General features: G+C 40.9%; 1 protein-coding gene across 2 annotated transcripts in view; it reads left to right on the top strand.

Annotated features, from left to right (window-relative positions):
- The window catches only part of LOC109033369 (uncharacterized), a 358,654-nt gene that overhangs the window by 218,268 nt on the left and 116,148 nt on the right, over positions 1-24,238 (top strand). Inside the window, exons 21-26 of one of the 2 annotated variants that reach the window (XM_072305106.1) lie at positions 8,531-8,688; positions 9,571-9,667; positions 13,061-13,326; positions 16,109-16,445; positions 20,841-20,974; positions 22,437-22,673. In XM_072305106.1, the coding sequence (XP_072161207.1) occupies positions 8,531-8,688; positions 9,571-9,667; positions 13,061-13,326; positions 16,109-16,445; positions 20,841-20,974; positions 22,437-22,673 (1,229 nt within the window). The remainder of the gene's footprint in view (positions 1-8,530; positions 8,689-9,570; positions 9,668-13,060; positions 13,327-16,108; positions 16,446-20,840; positions 20,975-22,436; positions 22,674-24,238) is intronic. The other variant, XM_072305107.1, reaches the window with a different exon arrangement.

A 24,238-nucleotide genomic window follows, 5' to 3' on the forward strand; every position in this document is an offset into this window, starting at 1 on the left:
GGCGCAATGCGAGAAGTATCCAGGCAGTCTTGTAGGCGCTAATATGCGGCTCAAGCCGACCGCACTGTTTGGCTCAATGTGTGAAGTATTCCCACAGTCTTGTAGGCGCTATTATGCGCTCAACGCCGGCCTCACCGTGTTTGGCGCGCATATTCAAACTCGCGTTAGAATAATTGTGACATCGTATGAGGCTTAAAAGGCCCTTATTGTGCTTCGACGCCGTATGAGCATTCCAACGTTACCTTGTTTCTCCCGATAAAGTATTTTTTTCCGAGAAAAGATAGAAATGTCTCTATGTTCGCTTAAAAATTAAGTTTTTAATGTTATCCACCGCGGTAGTGACACCCTTGGTTTCTGTCACCTTATTTTCAAGTTGCAAATGTGCGTTTCCCCAGCAAATGAATACAAAGTGGAAGAAACCAAAGCTATCACTTCCACAGTGGATGACATCATAAATCAAATTTTTTCTATGCGCGATAGCTCGGTAGAAATTTGCTGTTTGGACGGATCTTATTAATTTTAGAAAATCTACAAGATTAAAGCACCAGAGCACGATTTTGTGACCAGCGCAACTGACTTTTTATGGGCTTCCGTTTCGAGAACAGAAAATGTTAGTATCGCAAAAACTCGAATACACGAGCTGTGGATAATACATTATTACACATTGCTGACTGGACGTTAAAAATTTTGCAACAGTTGGATAAACACACGGTGTTTTTCCTTCGTACGGTGGAATACAATTTCAAAGACTCAACCATCGCAGTCAACAGCGGCCAAAGCACCGTGAACCTGCTGAACTGGGATCATACCGTAGCTTTACCTACGAATATTGTAACTGCATATTCACTTGAGCCCTGAAAACCAAAGCTTTGTACAGACAATAGGGCTCATCTCCACTGAAAAAAAAGTATGGTGACATTTACTATGAGTCTACTTGATTTTTTACACAGTGATACTATTTAGTGGAAATAACCAGAATTATAGTAGTATTCGCCAGAACTCTGGTGATTCTTACCATAGTATGGTAAATGCCACCATAGAGTCTGGTGTTTATTACCATATTCGTATCACTGTGTCAGAGATGGTAAAATCTACCGGCATATTTTTTTCAGTGTCTAAAATGGACGTATTTCTACCAAACAGACCTATGTGCAAGTGAGAAATGTGGGGTGTGCTCGTTAGTCTCTGGCCGTAAGAGTGAATGAGAATAATAAAGCGCCAGTGACGTCAACGGAGATGGAGGAACCACCGTCCACCGCCTTCCCGGCTCCGCTTCGTCTTTAACTCATGAGCCCTGTCCACAACGCTCTCTTGCCATGCCCGCGGCTCATGAGTTCCGCATTCAGTTGCACATAGGTCTGTTTGATAGAATGCAATATCCCGCTTTTCCAATTCTTCAAAAGGAATCACGCCCACTTTTACATTGCTTCTTATGCAGCTTCCAAGAGCACACCCCACATTTCTCACTTGCACATAGGTCTCTTTGGTAGAACTACGTCCAAATGTAACTACGCCCGTTCTCCGCACGAGCATCGAAACAACGGGCCGTAAATCCCTCCATCGCTTCGCCTCGAGAGGCCCGCGGCCATGGACGAGGGAAGGTGGGATTCAATTTCATAAATTGGCGATGGTCTTAAAAATGAAGTTAGGACAGCGGTCTAACCGCCCTGCAAAGCGCGACACAGAGGTCTCAGCAGCGGGGGTCAAGTGTTCTGCCGTGGTAAGGGAAAAACGTCGTATGAACTTGCATGCGTTGCCAAATTTTGTTTCATAAAACACGAATTTCTTGTTCAACTCGTGAACATTTTCTTTCCAATTTTTCAGATAATGGACTACTACACGGAAAAAAAAATTGCTGATTCAACAATTCAATTGCTAAAAAAAGTGAGTGCCATGTTTCAACGCAGATTTTACAACAAAAAAATGCTACTTTAACCACATTGTAAACTAATTTAACCTCGGGGATGGTTAAAGTAGCATTTTATTTTGTTGTAAAATCTGCGTTAAAACATTGCACTCACTGTTTTTAGCAATTGAATTGCTGAATCAGCAATTTTTTTTTCCGTGTAGACAAGGTACGAAGTTAAGCATTCTGATACACGTTTCTTAACCAAAATTTAGCGTAGAACATGATTCGTGCAGCGAAAATTACTGAAATTGACTCCAAACCAAGATACTTAATTTTTCTTGACGCGTGAATTCAAACCTCCCGCGCGCATGAAAACACAATGGTCTACATAAGTCAGATCGCAAACTAAACGTTTCCTTGGCAGTCTACGAAAATGTTGCAATTTCAAAATTGACGCTTTGGCTCAGCTAAAGCAAATTGTTTACACTCAGAACAATAATGGGTGGGAAAAGAACGATGTTTGTATGAGGAGCCTGACAAAACCGATGTAGCGCGTGATTTGACTCACGTAGAGTTTTGCGTTCCTTGAGATCGAGAAATTCAAATTTCCCGTAACCAATGTAAAATTAAAACGTTAAAATATTAGTTAGGAGTTGATTTCCGTATTTTTGATGCAAGAATCGTTTTCTACGTTGAATTTTAGTTAGTAAAACATTGCTTGAATTCGCACCTTGTCTAGTGGTCCATTTTGTTAGCAATTTCACCAAAAGCTTCTGAAAATTCGAAGGAAAAATATTCATGACTTCCCTCGAAAATAAGCATTTTAACGAAGAAAATTTGGCAACTCTCGAGTGTTCATACGGCGTTCTTTCTTAGCGCGGCAGTGGAGAGCTCTGAAAATGAAATTCGAGCCGGGTAATTTCGCCCCCTCCCCTTAGAGCTGTTACTCTTTCTCATTTCCGCTTGATGGCACCTTGTGTAGGGGTTGGAAATTGATACCTCACCGTCGACGGGCGTCGCTTCAACTATTCAGGAGAAACGCCGTTCTACGACAGGTAACAGAATGTGCAAAAAATATGGGGGGGGGGGGTTAAAAGAACGGGCACAAATTAACCGATTCCCAGAATCATGAGATTTTTTAGATTTACTCATCAAACATATTTCTCAGAAAAAAACAACTGAAGTGTAATTGTGGCGATATAGAATCGTTGTTTTGCCTGAGAAACAGTATTGGACGAAATTTAATCGATACATAGATGTTTATCTCTTCTATGGTGTAGATTGACCTCGGGAGATGAAAGTTTCGCCAATCGTACTTAACTTATATTTTTATAAAGAATCCCTCCACTCAAAAGTTAAATGAATAGACCGCACAGAGACTAAATAATTTACCGACCTTTACCACAACAGCAATTCCGCAGTTTAATACCTTTGAGGACCACGGATGATAACGGTGTCGATTTACTAAATCGAAGTAAGAGATGAACTTATCCGGAATCTTTGGTCACCAGTGGTTATCGCGAGTTGTTTCTCACTTCGGGGAACACTTCATTTTACTCGGAGACTTCTGTTTAGTACGTTCAATAACACATAACTGTACACCTCGGACGAGTCAATCGTCTCGCTTTCGAAGAAAAGAAAAGGGGAAAAAACAAGAATTCCCGCGAGAGAAAATTGTTCGCGAGTCCAACTCATCTCGTCGGAATCCCTCCGCAGGGACATAGTTGTCAAATTGTACACGACTGATAATAGTTTTTAATATGGATCGTATTCGATACGTCAAACAGATGAGATTGTATCGATATCGACTGGTTCAACATGTAAACATAGCCTCCAAAGTCACTTAAGAAATTTGAGGGAACGGGGTTTTTTTATAGATTTTTTATTCTCGTGAGTACCAAACGGCAATGAAAAGTGAAATTGTTTGGAATATTCCCATTTTTAGCTTTTCCAACTTAAATCCTACAGCTTTTCTTTGGGGTTATGCTCTACTGTTTTGACCAAACGATAAATCGAACCACTATCGAATACGATCCATCAGGAGATCTTATCTTTGGACTTCGTTTCGATTAGTATAGCGCTAAAACATGACACATTAAACTTGATTTTTTTTATTTATTTATTTTCTTTTTTATCAAAACTATGTTCTTGTCAGTTGCGAACATAAGGCAGTTGTCAATCAAGTTTTATTTGATTTCTTTGGGCGTTCACCCGCACGAGTAGGTATATTTCTGGATTGTTTTCCTAAGATGTATATCAATATCTTATAGTATATAGTCTTTCAGCTATTGAGAGTCTGTTTTCCTGAAGACTGTCACGTAAAACTCATTCGTACTCTGAGAAAACGTTTGTCGACGAAGCAGACGAATTTATCGTGCAGTGTATACGGCAAGAATTAGCGATCGTTAAATCGTCAAGTTTGGTTCGCCAACTTTACAGGACATTCTGCAAGCCCAAATTTGATGACTCTTGTGAAAATCGTTCCCTCAGTGTACGTTTTTTGCAGTGGCGGAGCGTGATAATCTATAATTCCCCACTTGAAGATATGGTAAAGAATCGATCATTAGGTGTTCGTTGCGAACGCCCTGTGTATCGACCCTTTTACATAGGTTTAAATGGCTGATCAATCTATGAATCTCAAAGCACACTACGCCACCGAGTTTCCGTCTCTCCATTCAGGAAGCAGATTTCCTCAGTCCTTAAAACCATGCCAGTTCTCCTTCAAATCGTAGATTCGGCCTAATAGCATCCTCGATGTTTGGAAAGTCTTTGCGGACGCCTTGTCCAAAGAATACCGATATCTTATAAGCCTTGAGAGATTCATTCTGCCCTGCTCAAAAGCCGCATTATAACCTTTAGACATTACAAAATCTCCCACAGTAAAAAAACGAATTTTCAGGAATGTTTATGAATATTTTTCTCCCAACCGTAACGATAAATTTTATCCACAATTTGATCTGAAGTATCTGAAAATCTTAACAATAAATGTTTTTTCGAGAGAAATCTGGCACGACAGAGTCGGGAAACATTTCGCAAAAAGAGCCTGATGCGGGAAAAGAATTTTCCGAGAGGGGTCAATTTCGTCAACCAGAAGGAATTTATCTAAAACGACGGAAATGAAAAGCAACAGCATTTCCAACCCGTATTTCCTTAATATCATAAACGCGTTTTCTTATAGCTTCATCAAGATGGTTATCTTTTCCACTTAATGAGTCCGATTTCATGCCTTTCATCACAGCTAATTCAAAGGAATCCGTCGGAAGAGGCAACTGGGGGAGTTGCAGGGATTATAAACATGACAAATGGCCCGATTTATCCGCATGGCACCGTTTGTCTCTCAAAACGGGAGCGAGGGAGAGCGGAGGGGGCACGATTGTTTGTCGAAAAGCTGAGAAGACTCAAAAGCGTAAAGCACGTCGAAATACAGGTACTTGTATCTTCAGCCCACCCCCTTCCCCCGACCGCCGGCCAGGGGAAGTTTCCCCACCCCCGCGTCTTCTGTGATGACAAGTGTTGCTCTGAGCTTACAATGTCGACTTTTCCCTTCACCCTTCCAGTGCTCTATCAGGGTTGCCGCCAATCTTAGAAAGTTCAATTTGAATGGAAATGAACTCCCAACAAACCTGCCCAAGTAGCAGTGATCGCGATAAACAGCAATTTTATCGGTTGGTTATCGCGATTTTATCGGTGGCAATATATCGAGATATTATCGTATCAAAAATCGCGATATATGGCGATTGAATTGCCACAAATCACAATTTTTGGTTCGATAAAATCGTGATCAATTTTCGTCGATAAAATCGAGATTAAATCGCCATTTATCTCGATATTTATTTCGAAAATATCGCAATAATTTTTCGGGCGATAAAAGCGCGATTCTATCGCGATAAGATCGAGGATAATCGCTCAGATGTTGATGATCCTGGCGATTTTATCGCCGATAAAATCGCAATATAGAGCGATTTTTCCGTTGAGAAATGCTACTTGGGTAGAGTCCTCTTTTAAAGAGAGTTGAGACAACATGGTTCATGGAAGTCACAAACGGGAATAAGAATAACACAAATCGGACGTTTTTTGTAATCGTTGATCAACCCGTTCCCGAATTCCTATTTCCGTTCCCTCTCTCATTCCATTTCTTCCTTGCCGTACCCCCTATTCCCCGGTCCATTCCAATTTAAAATCTTTGCAGTTGGTGGAGATGAAATCTTTATTCCCCTTTGTGACTTTGTGGAGGCCTAAAACACGGGAACCAATCAGAAATGGATTCGCATTGTCTTTTCTCTCAGTATAAAGGGACTCTAATCGAACCTCGCAAGTAAAACTAGTCTTAATGCATACTCAGAGAAAAATTCGCTCCGAAATTCCAATTTTTATGTATCAAAAAGTTAGTTTGAACTTTTTTTCGCTATGAGGATCCATGTAATTTCGAAACTTCAAAGACGTATCTCTCGAAATAGCAAAAACTGCACTTTTGCGCTTTTTTCTTTAAGCCCCTCGTCTGTGCTTTTACAGCTGATCTAGAAATAGTAGCTCCTTAGAAATATGTAGTCCAATTTTTGCTCGGGATATTTATTCGCACACTAAGGTATGGCAACCAGTGAGCGTCAATCTTATCTCAAGTCTGGCAACCCTGTTTCGAGTGTCGGGAGACATCTAGTTGTGTTCGTAACGCTGCACTTCTCTGCGCAATTTTATCCCACGGATGTTTTGTCTCCCTCTGGCAGCGCCTTTTCTTCGAGTCTCCGATGCATTCTCGCTCTAATTTGATTAATTTTCGAATCGAATTGTGCACGGCATCACGAGGGGTAGAAGGCGGTGAGAAGCTTTCGAGGGGAAGATAATTATCATCCGAACCTGCAATCCAACTTCAGGGTTGTGTGTTGCCGCTTCGGGCCTCGAAAGTTCGCGATTCCACGGGAAATGCAGGGGTCTTCGGCAACCCTCAAATAAAAGTTGGATTACATTTTGCAACGAGAAACCTCTATATTCAAAAAAGTATCTTTCGACGTAGGGAAACTAATTATACATAGGTTGTTCCTAAAATAAGCCGGAATTAGCAGTTTGAAATTATTTCAAAATGTGGTCCAGTCGAAAGTAGAAGTATAGTGTTTAACTGCCGTGTTACCGAATGAAGTAATAACTCCAGAATTTGAATTTTGAGAATGAGGACCAAGCATTTTTGAAAACTCTCTCAGTTCTTCGTAACAATGTCAGTAATCTTCCAAAAGACTGAAGACTCTGTCAAATTGTATATCGACGGTGTAAGTCGGCAATCAAATAACTCGGTTTGCGACGTCGCAGACTTTCTGTTATACTTTATTTTTTAAACGGAAAACTACTCAACGAAACTTCCAAGAACGATCGAACTTCGATTCTTCAAAACTGCCGAGATTTTTCTTCTCTGTGCGAAGATAATTCTAAGAAAACTTGAAGGAATGATGTCAATTTGTTCTCCCTTAAAAAAATAACAAAGAGTCGGAGATTTTCAGACACCGCAAACGAGTTATGTGATTGCCGACTTACACCGTCCATATATTCGACTGCATTAAAAGGGCCGTTTCATCTCATATTACAGAGGACTGCATCGAGTGAATTTTCTGCATGTTTCAGCCGTATGATTACGTGTCAATCGTGCAATAAAAATATATTAAGGCTAGAAATTGGCGGACATACGTATCATTACTCAAGGCAGCAATCAAGGCAGCTACTCCACAAAATATTATGGACTTACTGCTGTTTTGTCTGAAATCTCATCTTTTTAGTGACTCTGCAGCTTCCCCTTGAAATTCATGTTTTATTATTTTTTAACTATTTATTTATTTCATTTAGTCATCAATGACGAATTGTGCCTTATCAGCTAAATAAGCTCGTTAATTTAAATACAATGTTTCGAACCTCGAAAGAAATTCGATGTAGAAATTAATTTGGTAGTTACATGAGTAATTAACTCGTCGGGTGGCTTCCATCAAAGCAAATACGGAATAGCTTTTTAAATGCGATCAACGTGATCATACGATTTCAAAGCGCGTAAGTGGAGAAGTATTCACGAGTCTTGAAGGCGTTTTACCTCGGACCAAGCCACTGTGTATCGATAACGCATGGCTTCAACCGGAATCAGCCCACTTGCAATTGACTCAGCAAAATTTCATCCTATGCTCTGATTTCTTCACTTGTTATTATAGTAACTTTAGCTCAGTATAAGGCACAATTATTGATCGCATGATGCTCCCATGTTTCTGAATAAAAATATAATAAAACGTCAGGAAATTTGTCAATCTCTAATGCGGTTGGACTGATAACGGTCAAATCTATATACACACAATAATTACAAAACACGGGACGTCTCGACCATTTTCAACCGTCAAAAAAGAATTAGAAAATCTAAAAAAGAAAAACAGAAGCTAAAAACAATGTTACCGGTCTTCTAGCCGCCATGACCAGCGCCGGGTAACATTGTTTTTAGCTTTTATTTGTTTAGATTATTTAATTCTTTTTGACGGTTGATAATGACCTGGAGACCGGTCGAAACACTCCGTGATTTGTAATCGTTATCGTGTGTTTTTTCAGTCTCGTTCCCGCCTCTTCTCGTCCAATTTTATATAAAGTTTACTTGCAAATATGTTTTGATTTTATATTTATTCAGCCCAATTCATTGATTCATTAATTATTTTATTTTTTCAGAGGACGCTCCACCTCACACACCGTTAACCGAAGCGGCCGAGGACAGTTACATTACACTGACCTCGGCGCCCACCTACGTCATTTCTCACCCCAAAACGAAAACTATACTCGGTCTTTCACTCGAAAATGCGATCATACATGCCTTAAAATCCGTAGAGGTAAAATTTTTCGTGTATTTCAAACATCAATCTTTTCAGACTGCAATTGAATCTTATCGTGCCAATACAGCTTTTCTCCATTCTTCCAGCTTATAATTATTTTATGTTAATAATATTTTTGAAGAGTTGGCACAACACTGAAAAAAAAAAACACATAGGATCTAGAGTCCAGACTCTTGAAAACATTGACAAGAAAAAGGACTCTTGATTCAATCAGATTTAAGCTTGAATCTAAAGGAAATCCGCTCAAATTAAGAGGCTTGGTTCTTGATTTAAGCTTAAATCTGATTGAATCAAGAGTCCTTTTTCTTGTCAATGTTTTCAAGAGTCTGGACTCTAGATCCAATGTGTTTTTTTTCCAGCGAACCATGAAAGTGATGCAAGGGCTCATTTCGGGATAAAGATAACTCTAAAAGTAGTATTAATTAGTCTTTCGTGGTTGCATCCAATCCTGAAAAGTATCATCAAGTATAAAAAAAACTCAAGACTGGAAAAATGGACGCCAGCGGTGTTCGCGACACTATTCAATACCAAAAGACTCTATAGACTCTAACCCATAACTTGCAACGTGTTCGCATTTGAATAGTAAAATGTGCATTAATATTCATTTTAATTTTTTTATGGTTTCAAAAACTCGAACCAAAAACACGCTTTTTTCAGAGAACCGTAGCGTCAAAGATGGATTTTGAATGAAATCGTGCTCAACAAACATTGTCAACCTAACAAAATTCATGGAATTTCAAGCTCTTTTTACTCATCAGACAATAAATCAATTAATTATTTGAAAATATTAGCAATATTGCATGGTTTAGTGTTCAAAAATTTTACCAACAAAGGTAAAAGAAAGAAACTAGAATTATTTTAATTTATTCTTTTTTACAGGCTATTTTAGGTCAGAATAAAGGCATTATTGCCGGAAGTGAACCTTACATGGCATGTTGGATGCTCAGTGGTACCTCTTATCGACATATCAATAAAAGTAAGTATTCCGTGCTAAAAGCCAAAGGCTATAGAATGCCATTATTTATTTTACTACGTGACGCAGCAACCCAATCAGGAAGTAGAATTGAAGGCACCCCTTTGTCAGAAAAAACTGAGTCTGAGGTCAGTAAAATAATTTCAGAGACGTCGTCTCATTAAAAATTTTGGAAGTCAACGCTCAGACTCGCCCAACGACTGGCGAAGAAAGAGTTGAGCAGTCGCCCTCGACATTCACCAGTCATCATTTTGGGAATTTTATCATAATTTTCTCATGTTTTAAAGTTTATTTCCGGACCCACCATCGTGTGATTCGGTTTTCCTCTAAAATTTTGAAGTCATTACATGTTGCAGAGTTCTTTAGTTCATATACCTTTTCTAGAGGGCCATTGATCGAGAGACTATTTAATATTTCCCCAAATTTCCGAAGAATCATCTCAAATTATATTGTCCCCGGCCAAATTCTCGTAGAATAGTAAAATGACTTTTCAGCCGATCATACACTTCAATAAAGCGCATAGGTTTGCACGAGAGTCGAGCTATGAGGATTTGCGACAACGGAAAGGAAAGATGGAAAGCAGTGGCGTGGCATGCTTTGCGATCTATCGATATTTCCCCATTTGAAGCTGTGGTAAATAATCGATTCTTAAGGTGTTCGCTGCGAACACCCTATTTATCGATACATTTCCATAGGTTCAAATGACCGATCAATCGATATATCGCAAAGCACGCCACGCCACTGGGAAAAACCGAAACGAAAATGCATCGCGAGAGTCCACCATATGTCCGGAGCGTCCCTCGTAAATCTGCAACCTAAGTTAAATTGATGTAAAGCTCTTAGCAGATTTGCATGCATTTTTATGATACTTTGTCATCCTTTTACGGGCCCGGGGGGAAGGGTCTGGACGTGATTGAATGGATCGTGTTCGATAAATCGAACAGGTGAGACTGTATCGATATCGATTCGTGCGCGACATGTTAACGTAGCCTCAAAAGTCAATTGAGAAATCTGAGGGAGCGGGGTTTCTGTGATGGAATTGATAAAGAAAAGTGAAATTGTTTCTCATTTTCAGCTTTTCTAACCTAAATTTTTTTTATGTTTTATTGTTTTGAATCAAACGATACATCGAATACTATCGAATACGACCCATACCCACACTCGCAGGGATGATATCCTCTCCGTGTGGTCATTCCTACGCAATGCTACCTTTCCGTTCGAGGGACTTCTCGAATGTATGAAACTTTTAAACGTTACGGCGTTTAAGTGCTATTGCTTGCACCGAAATGATCGTAAAAGCTGAAAAGCTTTATAAAATTTAACAATCTTTCACGAGAGCTCTGGGCTTGATTCCGGCTCCAGGTCACGTAGCGGGTCGAATTACAGTCGCCCTCATGCCGGAGTCGCTTTTTACGAGTCTTTGGAACTTAATTTCGATTCAATCACTTCGGGTCCGTAATAAGGGCCCCCGTTTTAGATCCAGATTGAAAAGCTTTTTTTGAATGTAATGCATGAAATTGTTCTCAAAACTAAGTAAATACGGCTTTCTGCGTTGACATTATTTGAAGGGTACACTGGGAAAAAAACACATTGGATCTAGATTCTAAACTCTTAAAAATATCGACAAGAAAAAATACTCTTCACGGAAAAAAATGAGTTAGGGTTGAGGACTAGTTTCTGCCCTTCAACACTACCGCGCGGTACCTGATTTCGCAGTCGTAAGCCAAGGTAGTGCTGAAGCCTACCTCGCGCTTGCGTTCCACGCTAGATGACCCGTGACGTTCAGAAACAGATCTGGCAGCGCGTAGGCACAGAAACAGAAGGCTCCAAGGATAGATCCGGCAGGGCTGAAGCCTACTTGATGCAAAGTTGCCAAAATGTGCGAAAAAATCTGATTACACCCGTAGAGCATAATTTCATCGCGCACAATATAGTTTTTTCAATTATTTTTATTTTTTTTTTTTATTTTTTATTTTTTTAAATTTTTCTTACAGTTTATTTGGCTTTTCTTCCTGTTTTTTTTTTTTTTGGAAGCCAAAGCTAGCTATAGACACGAGTTTTTACAAAGAAATTATTTGATTGTCAACGGGCATCAGGGGGACGTTTAGAACATTCATGCTCCATAGCTCCGGCTTTCAAATTTTCAGGGATTAAGGTCGAGTAGAATCTGTTTCTGCAGATCCACTCGTCAGTTCGGTGAAAATTTGTCGCCACCACCGGGATTCGAACTCGGGATCTATGGGTCTGGAGTCAGACGCGCTAACCACTAGGCCAACCTGGCCAGCTTGCTTACGTCAAGGAAAATCTGAGTTTTTGGGTGTTGATTCTTTCCTCATAGTATTAAACTATTACTTTAAATAAAGCGCCGGACTGGGCAACGCGACGCGGGGCAGCCATGTTTTCTTTCCTCGTCCGAGACGAATACGATGACGTAGTCGAGCAGTCCACGGCGCATACGCATCCCGGACATTCTAGCCTTCCGCAAGAGAAATTCTACTTGTGGAAACAAGCTTGCCGTGTGTGTTGCAGTCAAGCGGCGGGTAGGCGCTACGGACAGCGAGAGGTAGCGTTGACGAATACATGTTCTGTTCCTCAGGACTACCGACCCTAAAACTACCCATAGGTAGTGCCGAACCCTAACCTGATTTTTTTCCGTGTTGATTCAATCAGATTTAAGCTTAAATCAAGAACCAAGCCTCTTAATTTGAGCGGATTTCCTTTTGATTTAAGCTTAAATCTGATTGAATCAAGAGCCCTTTTTCTTGTCAATGTTTTCAAGAGTCTGGACTCTAGATCCAATGTGTTTTTTTTCCAGTGTAGGAATTCTATACCTGGTACACTGCCAAAAAAAGGATCACCAGACACATTTTTGACATCCTAGGTGCTGAAACAGCATACCATTTTTTTCAGTGTAAATTGCCTTGTTAAATTTGGCAATCGTTGATGTATCTTGGTTCCTTTCTTTTAATTATAGTCCATTTTGTGTTTCACTTCCCGAATTAACCAACATTCTGTGTTGCAATTTCTCTCCATGCATTTCGTCCGTATACTCGAGGTATTTTCATCTGTGTGGTTTTTTTACGTTTTCCTTAAAGATATCATAGTCTACTCTAGAGTCCCCTTAAACTGAAAGTCAAGACAATGTGAATTCATCTCTGATTGGTTCCCGTATTTTAGGCCTCCACAATGTCACAAACGGGAATAAAGATTACATTTTCACCGATTGCAAAGATTATAATCTGAAATGGACCAGGGAATCACGGGTTCGACAAGGAACAGAGAGAGATTACACCTCTTTATACTGAGAGTCGAGACAATCTCGACTCTCAGTATAAAGAGGCTCTAGTCTACTCGGAACCGGTAACTGATTGTTTTCCCTCTTGCCTTTATCCTCAGGTGTGATGGCGTCGCGGCGGGCGTCGGCGTGCGACGCGGGTAGCGTGGAGTTCGCGGCGCTGTGGCTGGCCTTCTTCCCGTGCGTGCTCCACCCGGTCATCATGCTCCGGCTCTTCCTCCACCGGGTCCTCACCACCCTCCCGTGCCTCCCCCGCTGGAAGTCCTGCGCCTCCCGCTCCTCCTTTGCCTCGGACGCCCCCAAGAGCCCCCGCTCACGCGCCTCCTCCACCGACACGGACGCCAGCACGCTCAGGAAACGAAGAAAAGTAAGTATTCACGCCAGAGCCGTACAGTGGATCCAGCCAATAGGCGAGGTCGGACAAAATTCGAAATCTTTAAGAGCTTTTAACTCCGTTTATACCAAATGTTGAGGTTCTTATGGTAGCTCCAATGGTTTCCTCGTGAAATTTTCTTTTAGAAACACCCTTTAAAATTTAAAATCTGACGAAATAAACATCGAAAATTGCAGTTTCAGTTACAAATTATGAGTCCGACCCATCTAAGTGACTCGATCCACTGTGAGACGAAGAAAAATAAGTATTCACGCCAGAGGTCAGCAATTCTGCCGTGATAAGGAGAAACGCCGTATGGACACCCGAGAGTTGCCAAATTTCCCCTCCTAAAATATTAATTTTTAACACGAATAATGAATATTTTCCCTTGAAATTTTCTGATACCTCAGATAAAGTTGCGAAGAAAATTCCCTGGAAAAGTGGACGGGAAACTTTCGCGAGTATCCCGGAAAATTTGTATTTTTACCAATATTTTACCAAAAGACATTTGGCAACGCATGAAGGCCCATACGGCGTTCTTCCTTGGCACGGTAGTATTGCAGATGTCCTATCTTACCCCTTTTTTTGAATGGAGAAATACTGAACGTCATTACTTAAAAAAATCACTGAATTTTCATCCCTACGTGAAGAAGGTATTCCTGAAAATGGACCACTAGACAAGGTACGAATTTAAGCATTCTGATACATGTATCTTAACCAGAATTTCACGTAGAACACGATTCGCGCAACGGAAATTACTGAGACCAACTCCTAACGAAGCTATTAACATTTTTAGTTCACATTGGTTACGAGGAATTTGAACTGCCCGCTCTCAAGAAACTCAAAGCTCTACGTGAGTCAAATCGCGCACTACAACGGTTTCAGCAATCTTCTCAACCGAGCAATGTTCATTTCCCACCATGTGTTTTTCAAACTATAAGTAATTTGCTACTTCTGAGCCAAAGCAGTGTCAAGTTTGAGGTTGCCAGATGTTTTCATCGCAGAGATGTTCATGATAACGTTTGCGAGCGATGTGAATCACGTAGAGCATTGAGTTTTCATGAGCGGGTGGTTTGAATTTACGCACCAAGAATCGTTAATAACTTTGGAGGGAGTTGATTTCGGTAATATTCGTTGTGCGCATCGTGTTCTACGTGAAATTTTGGTGAAGAAACTTGTATCAGAATGCTGAAATTCGTACCTTGTCTAGTGGTCCATTTCAAACAATAGCGTCGGTTCCGTCTCATTCAATAAATTAAAATGGGAGCGGGGATTTTGGAACGCCGCGAAACGATTTAACGCGAACTGGCGCGTTGCTACCGTCGCGGGCGGTGAAATTGCTCAAATCGAGGTAATCTCTATTAAAGTAATGTTTCCTACATTATTCAAAGGGAAACAGAGAGAGCGGAACACGGCGGAAGGCGTGACAGGCAAGTTGGTGTCCGCCTTCAATTGGTCGGTTATACGCTAACACCATCACGACGTGCGTATAGTGGTATCGTCATTTCTCGTAAGATTAGAGTGGAAGCTTGAAGGCGCTTTGAGGTTTCGTTCGCTCATCGATTCAAATCGCACGATGAGTGCGTCTCCTTGAGCTTAGCGCACATGTATGACTACGGACACGTTATATAAGGAGCTTTAAGGACCCTAAAAAGCAGCAAACCTTTTAACGCAAAAAATGTCCCTGCCAATCTTCAGATTCCAATATCAAACCAAGATGACCGAAAATGTTCGTAAATGAGCGTTCCTCCATCTGCCGCAAAAATGAGTGAATTTATATCAAAACTAAGTCACATACGTGCTTTAAAGACTACGGGTGTAACAATGCGTCGTTTCCCCCACAAAAAAACGTAACTGCATTTTAATACTGCAAAATTTAACCGCGCAAATTCTGTTTTTACTAAGAGAATCATGGGCATGTTTACTTGAAAATTAAACTGATTTGGGGGAGGGGGCGTAGCTTCGACTAGGGCCATTTTTGGGAAAATACTTTTTACCACAAAATAGTCTTATTTTGGCCCATGGAACACGCTCCTGCAGTCCGGCCGTTTAACCCTGGCTCACCCTGTAGAGCGATCCTATTGATTGAAATGGGTGGTTCTAATGACTAAGGGGGTTAATGATGGACTAAATTTAGGGTCTCTCGTGGGTTGCCGTTAGTTCGTCTATTACGTACTTTCTTTATCCATTGCAACCACCCGCTTCTACCAATAATATCCCTTCAAATCCCTTTTGTCATCTTTGTCTATACTGCCGTGCTAAGGAAGAACGCCGTATGAACATTCGAGAGTTGCCAAATTTCCTTCAGCAAAATGTTTATTTTTAAGGAAAGTTATGAATATTTTTCCTTGAAATTTTCAGGAACTGTAGGTGAAATCGCAATCAGCATTATATGACAAATTGGAAGAAAAATATTTATAACTTTACCAGGAAATTAGTGTTTTAGAAATGAAAATTTGGCAACGCTTGGAGGTTCATACGGCGTTTTTCCTTAGCATGGCAGTATAGCTTTATCTATCAAGTTCAACAGTCAGCTCGCTGATGATTCAATCAGATTCGGCTCCCCTAACTCATTTCTGTATTCTCTATTCCCCAGGTGAACCTGACGTTCTTGGCCCTTCACTTCTCATCCATTCTCTTTTACATATTGTCTTTTCTCTTCGTCTTTAGATACTGCTCCCTTAACTCATTTCTGTATTCTCTATTACATATTGTCTTTTCTCTTCGTCTTTAGATACTGCTCCCTTAACTCATTTCTGTATCCTCTATTCCCCAGGTGAACCTGACGCTGAACTGCGGGGGCTGGACGTCGGACTCGACCGAGGACCCTCCTCCCGGACCGGGGACGGCGAAGCGCGGGGCGCCCTCGATGGCCCACTCCCTCCTGGAGCGGGCGTCGGTGTCGTCGGCCTGCGGCCTGGCCCTGGAGCCGCTCCACTCGGCCGCCTCGAAGGAGTCCCTCCGGAGCGACAGCAGCGAGGGGAAGCGGAGCTCCGCCGGTAACGTCCTCTCCCTCGCCGCCCAAGACAGTCAGGAGAGGGCCGCGATTCAGAGGTCCAAACAGAGATCCCTGTCCGTTGACAGCGATACGGTCATACCATCTCCGGTCAAGCGTAAGTACGCCCACCGGAACGCGGACCCCCGACCCGTCCTCGCTTGACCTGCAACTCAAGAGACCCCGTTCATACTGATAGGAAGGTTTCCACAGTCACGGAATACCGGGAAATGTCGGGGGATTTTAGAAAGTCAGGAAAAACCTGGAAATGCCAGGGAAAGTGAGGAAAATGTTAGAGTACCTATATAGCGAGAGTATGGACAGATCGCTTGATCTGCAACTCAAGAGACCCTTTTCATACTGATAGAAAGGTTGCCACAGTCAGGGAATACCGGGAAATGTCAGGGGATTTTAAAAAGTCAGGAAAAACCTGGAAATGCTAGGAATAGTGAGGAAAATGTTAGAGTACCTAATTAGCGAGAGTATGAACAGATCGCTTGACCTTCAACTCAAGAGACCCGTTTCATACTGATAGAAAGGTTGCCACAGTCAGGGAATACCGAAAAATGTCAGGGGATTTTAAAAAGTCAGGGAAAACCTGGAAATGCCAGGGAAAGTGAGGGAAATGTAGAAAATGTAAGAAAAAGAGACAAAAATGTCAGGGGAAAATCGTCGAGTCGCCTTTATTTGCTTTCTCGGGTGAGTTTGACGTTTCGAACAACAAATACCCGTAAACCGTTTCTAACTATGGCTTTTTAACACCCTGACAATTGTTCAATTGTAAGGGAATTTCACCAAAATTTGTCAGGGAATACCGGAAAATGTCAGGGAATTTTAAAAAGTCAGGGAAAACCGGGAAATGCCAGGGAAAGTGAGGAAAATGTGAAAATGTATGGAAAAGAGACGAAAATGTCAGGGGAAAATCGTCGAGTCGCCTTTATATGCTTTCTCGGGTGAGTTTAATTGACGATTCGAACAACAAATGCCCGAAAACCGTTTCTAACTATGGTTTTTTAACACCCTGAAAATTGTTCAATTGTAAGGGAATTTCACCTGTGTCAGGGAAATCAGGGAAGTGTCAGGGAAATCAGGGAACTGTCGGGGAAATTAATTTTCCAAATTCTGTGGCAACCCTGCGGAGGGTTTAGTTTAGGAGAAGACCACGCCAGAATATATCTTTGAGACCCCCATTCGTGATATCTCCCCTTCAGCGTGAGAGTTTCACTTGCACGGTGTCTACCGTCATCAAAAGCTGGAAAACCGGAAAATATCAGGAAAACTGGTCATGGGTCTGTAAATTTCGAGTTCGTGAAGCATTTTTCAACCTTGTGCAGTGAGTTAATTCTAAAGTGAAAAGTTTTATATTCAATTCATTAAATCCGTGAAATCAAAATAATTTCAATGTGTTCGCACGAAAACATTGGGAAATTTCATTTCAAATATCAGGAAAAAGCATGTAAATATCAGGAAAATTCTGAACAAAATTTTAGTTGACACCCTAGTTTGGAAGTTATTGCTCAGTTTCCCCCAGAGATGAACGATGACAGGAGAATTGAGCAATTTGTTTAGCAAATCCAATCAAATTTTAAAAATCTTGCCTAGGGAATTGCGCACTCCGATCTCCATCGGGCCTTATTTGGCAAATCATATCCTGAACAAGTTGGTCCCTCACTGGGGGAAAAATAGCGTCCATATTTGACTATAACTTTCGCTAAACTTGGTCAAATTGCTTAAGATTATTATTTTGGGGGTCTCCAAGTGTATTCATTTGGGCCATTCATACACTGCTTCTTTTTTAACTCCCTCTCGCGTGAATCATTCCACATGCAAAATTTTAGAGATATGAGATATAATGGATTGCTTATCGTCCCATTGAGACGAGGATGAGATCCACCTTAGAATAACCTTCCCCTCTTGAGATCTACCTCAAATTAAAGAAAAAATCTATTCTTTATTTTAATGCATGTTAGTAGATCGTCGAGCAGAAAAGTCAAGAAATTTTGGTTATTTTTGCCCGAAAAACCTACCGAGAATGCGAGGGATTCGTTTTCCGTTTTGGCTGCTTGCCTTCGAATGGCTTCTCAACCTTACCGTTTAAACATCATCCCTGTTTTGACTAATACTTTTACCCTGCTTAACCCTCCCTGCTTCGGATTTGTTTAAATCACTACGGTAACTCTTGATTTACTCATCTGAGTTGTTACTTTCTTTCGCTTGTTCCCCCGTATCTCCCCTGAATGCCCGTCCTTTTTCTATGACATTTCGTCAGCAGTTGTTGGAGATGGTAGACCGGCTTTCATCGCATCTTTACCCTGCGTCTTAGCTCTCTCCCTCTGTCTTAGTTTAGAGTAATTTTAGAATTTTATTTTAGTCCCGCTTTTGAATCTTCCAACTGTTTAAAGCATGGATTTTGAACCTGAACGTTGACCTTCTCGGTAATGTAGCATTGGGTTCATGGTTTTGGACTTTATGCTCACCCTCTTAATACTTGGTTGCTCATCACGTCCAAGATTTTGGATTCCGTGCTCTTGTCAAGAATGAATACCTTTTTTTGAAAAATTAAAGTAAGCATAGCGTCCAAAATCGCGAGGTGCAGATATTCTCTGACATTAGACGAGCATGGAGTCCAAAAAATGTTCAAAGCAATTTGGTGAGGTAGGTAAAGACGGAAACAATGTGTTTTTGTAGAAAATTGGTTAAGTTTGGTTAGGATAACTTAGCTCAGATTAAAAAGAAATATGCGATTTTCACTACGAAGGAGAATGGATAAGCATTAAAACTGAGGGATATCTCCCTGTCATTGGACTCCATGCTCAAGCGAAGAAGTGGAAAGTTCAGCGATGAGCACTCAGTCCAAGATCTCGGACAAGATGAGCAAGCAGTTACATAAAAAATTATCATGGAGTCCAATATGTTGGACCCGAGGCTACATTATCATATTTTCGACGATATTAAATGGACTTTATTTTGCGAAAAGGAGCCCTTTTTCGTGGCTCGTCCGTTAAAGCTCCTTTCGGCGTAGAGGAACTAACGGAATATGCGTTTTTCTCTTATAATAAGCCAGATACTATGGTTCCTTATCAATAAAGTCAGCCCAATTATCAATTCAAAATAAGATTCATCCAAATGCCATGCTTCTACATCCACTATGAACAGCGATGTCGTCTCTCGAAAAAACATCCGATGACGGTGACGGTGATGACGTCACCCACGGCGATAGTGCATGCCGTGGTTTCTCCCGCCTCTGTTTTATCGATCCATCGTACGCACATTGATGTTTTTAGAAACATTCGCTGAATTTGTGCATCGTTATTAAGTGCAAGGTAGCCGAGACCATGGCGTCTACTCTTTTCACTTTTTTAGAAGATGACGGTATCGAATGTGATTTTCAGGGGGCGATTTTTGCTTTGATAGTGGGAGAGAAAACTTGGCGTTTAGATGTCTTACCTAATGATCTAAAAACTGCATATTTCTAAACATAATGGACCGCCAGACAAGGTACGAATTTCAGCACTCTGATACATGTTTTGTAACGAAAATTTTACGTAAAACACGATACGCACAACGAAAATTATTCAAATCAACTCCTTACGAAGATATTTAATGATTCTTGATGTGAGAATTCAAACCACCCGCTCATGAAAACTCAATGCTCTGCGTGATTCACATCGCGCGCTAAACGTTATCATGACAGTCTGTTGCTATATAAAAATCTGGCAACCTCAATCTTGACGCTTTGGCTCATCTATTGCAAATTGCTTATAGTTTGAAAAACCCATGGTGGGAATGAACATTGCTCGATTGAGAGGCTTGCTGAGACCGTTGTAGTGCGCGATTTGACTCACGTAGAGCTTTAAGTTTCTTGTGAGCGGGCAGTTCAAAACCCGCGTAACCAATGTGAACTAAAAAGTTTAATATCTTTGTTAGAAGTTGGTTTCAGTAATTTCCGTTGCGCGAATCGTGCTCTACGTAAAATTCTCGTCAGGAAAAATGTATTAGAATGCTTGAATTTGTGCCTTGTCTAGTGGTCCATTATGTGACCTGATTGACTAGCCCATCAAGAGATTGTAAAATTTATGAAAAAACTGACAATTTGCGATTAGGTTTCTTAGAGAGTTTGAAAAAACCATGAGAATCCTTGTCAGCTGCAAAACTGAAATTTTTGAAAGTACGGAACTTGAATTCCTTGAAGCTTTCAGTATATTGCAAATGAAAATCTGGAAATTTTTAAGTGAGTGAGTTAAATCTGATCCTACATACTTTTAATATGTTACCATGATCGTGTGGAGCTTACGCATCCACGGGTTTACATTAATTTCAACAAAATGTTTCCTTTACCGAGCTTAATAATTCTGAACATTTAAACAGTATTGCTCTCTAATGTTAGCCAAGTGAAAGAGTACTTATTACATTGATTTTTTGAATGCTTGAAGATACATCTTTATCATTCCATCTCAGGTCAATGAACTTTGCTCCGTTAGATACAAATAATATTTTGTGACGATTGTTACAGACTCACTACCTGGATTTGTACCGTTGCCTTCAATTAGTGTTCATTTACATCATAAGCCTAGGAGATCTTCATTTCGATTCTCAAGTCTTCGACATAGTAATAAACAAAGGTCTAAATCACATGCTAATATTAAGGTTAGTTCCTTCATCCAACCAACGATTTGTTTTTTTTTTTTTTTATCGCTTTATCGCTTTCAGAGTTCTCAGTTAGAGTTCATATGTAAAAGAGGTTAGTGCAAGATAATGAATTGTTTTCAAAGCGGAAATATCAGATGAATGGAAATTAAGAAAGTCATTCTTCAATATGTTGAAATATGTTTTTCATTTAAGTTTTTCTCAAACCATGATCAAATCTGTAGTCAAAATGTTATTCTAATCTTGAAGAAACTCTGGTCAAACTTAGATACGTAAATCTTTAAGTGGATTGTAAAAAAAAATTGACATGATTTTCTTCAAATGATAATGTTTTATTTTTTTTTTTTTAAATTAAGATACCTATTGTGAATAAAATTCGATTAAATGTGGAATAATCTAAGTGATAGATGCATGTGCAACAGGAGCTAAAACCTCCACAATCGAGTGGACTTAGGACAATGGTGTGAAGGTTCGATCATATTAAATATTAAACCATGGTAGAAATTCAATAAATTGCAAATTATTTTGATATATTCGTCGTACTGTGGTACTTGAGATGAAGATTTTCTTCTTCTTGATCGTTAAAATTGATAGACAAAGAGACATAAAGAGTATGAAGAGATCCTATTGGTGGAAGCGGGTAGTTGCAATAGACAGACTAACTAACGGCAACCCACAAGAGACCCTATTGTTAGTCCATTATTTACCCCCTTAGTCTATAAGAACCACCCATTTTAATCAATAGGATCGCTCTATACTATTTATGCCTTCTTTGTCCATCGCTTTGTCTATCAATTTCAACAGTCAGCCCGCAGAGGAAATGATCTGTTGAGGGGACGGGTATGAAAACGCCCTTCAGCAGCTGATTGTTGAAATAGATCGACAAAACTATGGACAAAGAAGACAAAAGGTATATGGAGGGATCCTAATGGTGGAAATGGGTGATTGCAACGGATGAAAGAGTTAGGTAATAGACTGACTAACAGCAACCCACGAGAGACCCCACACTTAGTTCATCATATAACCTTTTCGTCTATAAAAACCATAAATTTCAACCAATAGGATTGTCTTTCAACAATCAACCCGCAGGGCATTGGCCATAATAATCTAAGTTGAAAGCCATTCCAGTGCTTCTGCTCCCATTTCCCCGTACAAGTTCCAAATTCCGGAACTTTTGAGATTTTCCCGGATCTTTTGAAATTCCCGAATTGTTCCGGATCTTTCGCAGTTTCCGGGACTTTCTCGGAACATTTGAAAAATCTTTATGGAGTCCCTGAGCTTTTGACGGTCATGGTGTGGGAGAAGTTTGAACAAAAAAGTTCCGAATTCCGGAACTTTTGACGGTCATGAAATGGGAGCACTGGCCATTATCGTATGAGATAGGATTAAAATGAATAAATTTGATAAGATTGAAGGTCTAAGCTATGATTCGGATGAAATTTCCCGTTGGTTGATTTTGCAGGTGCTGCACAATCAAGAGACGGCCGGGAAGGAGACGCCGGAGCAGGAGATCCTGGCGTTCCAGAAGCAGCTGCAGAATCTTCCGGACTTCGACTCGCCGGAACACCCGACGCGGGGCATCATCCAGGACCCCATCGCCGCCGCCGCCGAGTTCCTCGCCAACCGCGGGCTCCGACCTCGCTCCCGCTCCATGCCGCGCGTCTCCTACGAGAGCTCCAGGTTCCTCACCCTCCCCGAGGTGCGTTCTCCCGTCATAGCATAAAGAGCAGTACTGCCGTGCTTAGAGTCCCTTTATACCCAGAGTTAAGACAACTCGATTATCAGCTGACTGGCAGCCGGCCTTGGCTGGCCATGGAGGCCGAAACGAGTGCACCCAAACGAACGATATTGAGGGATAAGGATCAGGAATCCTGCGATGTTTGTCACACAAAAACAACAACATCAACAAATTGATCAATTAAAAAGAAAGTGAGATTGGTTTGTGAATAATTTCATCTATTTTCATTTTGGACCGATGGAAATAACAATTTACTCTTAATAAACCACAATTAATTAATTTCATTTTTATTGTTCACATTCGAGGTACCGCCATCTTGATGCACTCGTTTTGGCCTCCATGAGCGAGAACCAGTCAGAATTGGATTTTTTTTAGGCCACTTTCAGCCCTACCAAAAAAGAGTTGTCTTAACTGTGGGTATAAAGGGACTCTAGTCATAGCATAAAGAGCAGTACTGCCGTGCTGAGGAAGAACGCCGTATGAACCTTCAGGCGTTGCCGGATTTCCTTTCATAAAACGCGGATTTTCTGGTAAAGTTATGAATATTTTCCTCCGAATTTTTCAGATAATTTTGCTCGCGATTCCACCTAAAGATTCTGAAAATTTAAAGGAATAATACTCATAGCTTTCCCCAAAAACAATCGTTTTATCGAAGTAAATTCGGCAACTCTCGAGTGTTCATACGGCGTTTTTCCTTGGCACGGGAGAGTAGTTGTCTAATTTTCGAAATCGTATCACGTATTTGACTTAGTTTCTGCATAAATTCACTCATTTTTCCGGAAGGACGCTCCAGGACATTCCTAGGACATTTCTAAAACGAGACGTATGAGAAAACCGTACGAGTGCAAAAAATGACGTAGTTTCAGGCAAAACAGCCGTAAGTGACATTATTCCGCTGCACGGAAAAAAATGGTTACGTAGTGAGAGTCTATACCGATTGGAAAATCCAAGGTATATGGCTTTCACGACCAGAGCAGAGATGTGCCTTAAGCATGTCGGGTATGGAAAAGCATGTGTATGAACTTGCCATTCATACGGTATGGACGCTGGCTGGGTCCATCGGTATAGACGCTGGATCTATACGGTATAGACGCTGGGTCTATACGGTGTATAGACGCTGGGTCGCTGGATCCATACGGTATGGACTCAGGGTACATATCTGCACTTAGCATGAATCACTGCATCAATTTTACCCAGCCATTCTTCAAAGTTGATATCTCTTCTCTGTTTCTCCGGTTCCTTTCAAATCTAATGCATTGTGCGACTGCCCGTTGACGCGGGGCGCATATTAGCGCCTACAAGACTGCGGAGATACTTCACGCATTGCGCAAAAAACAGTGCGGTCGCTGTACGGCACGAAATTCATACGAGCGCCTACAAGATAGCGGGAATACTTTACACGTTGCGCCAAACACGCCGGTGTAAGTCGGCAATCTCATAACTCGGTTTGCGACGTTACAGACTTCCTGTCATACTTTAGTTTTTAAAAGGAAAACTATTCAACGGCAATTCTTTAAGTCTGCCGT

Source organism: Bemisia tabaci, chromosome 10 (assembly GCF_918797505.1).
Source record: "Bemisia tabaci chromosome 10, PGI_BMITA_v3".
In the NCBI taxonomy this organism is placed as follows: domain Eukaryota; kingdom Metazoa; phylum Arthropoda; class Insecta; order Hemiptera; family Aleyrodidae; genus Bemisia; species Bemisia tabaci.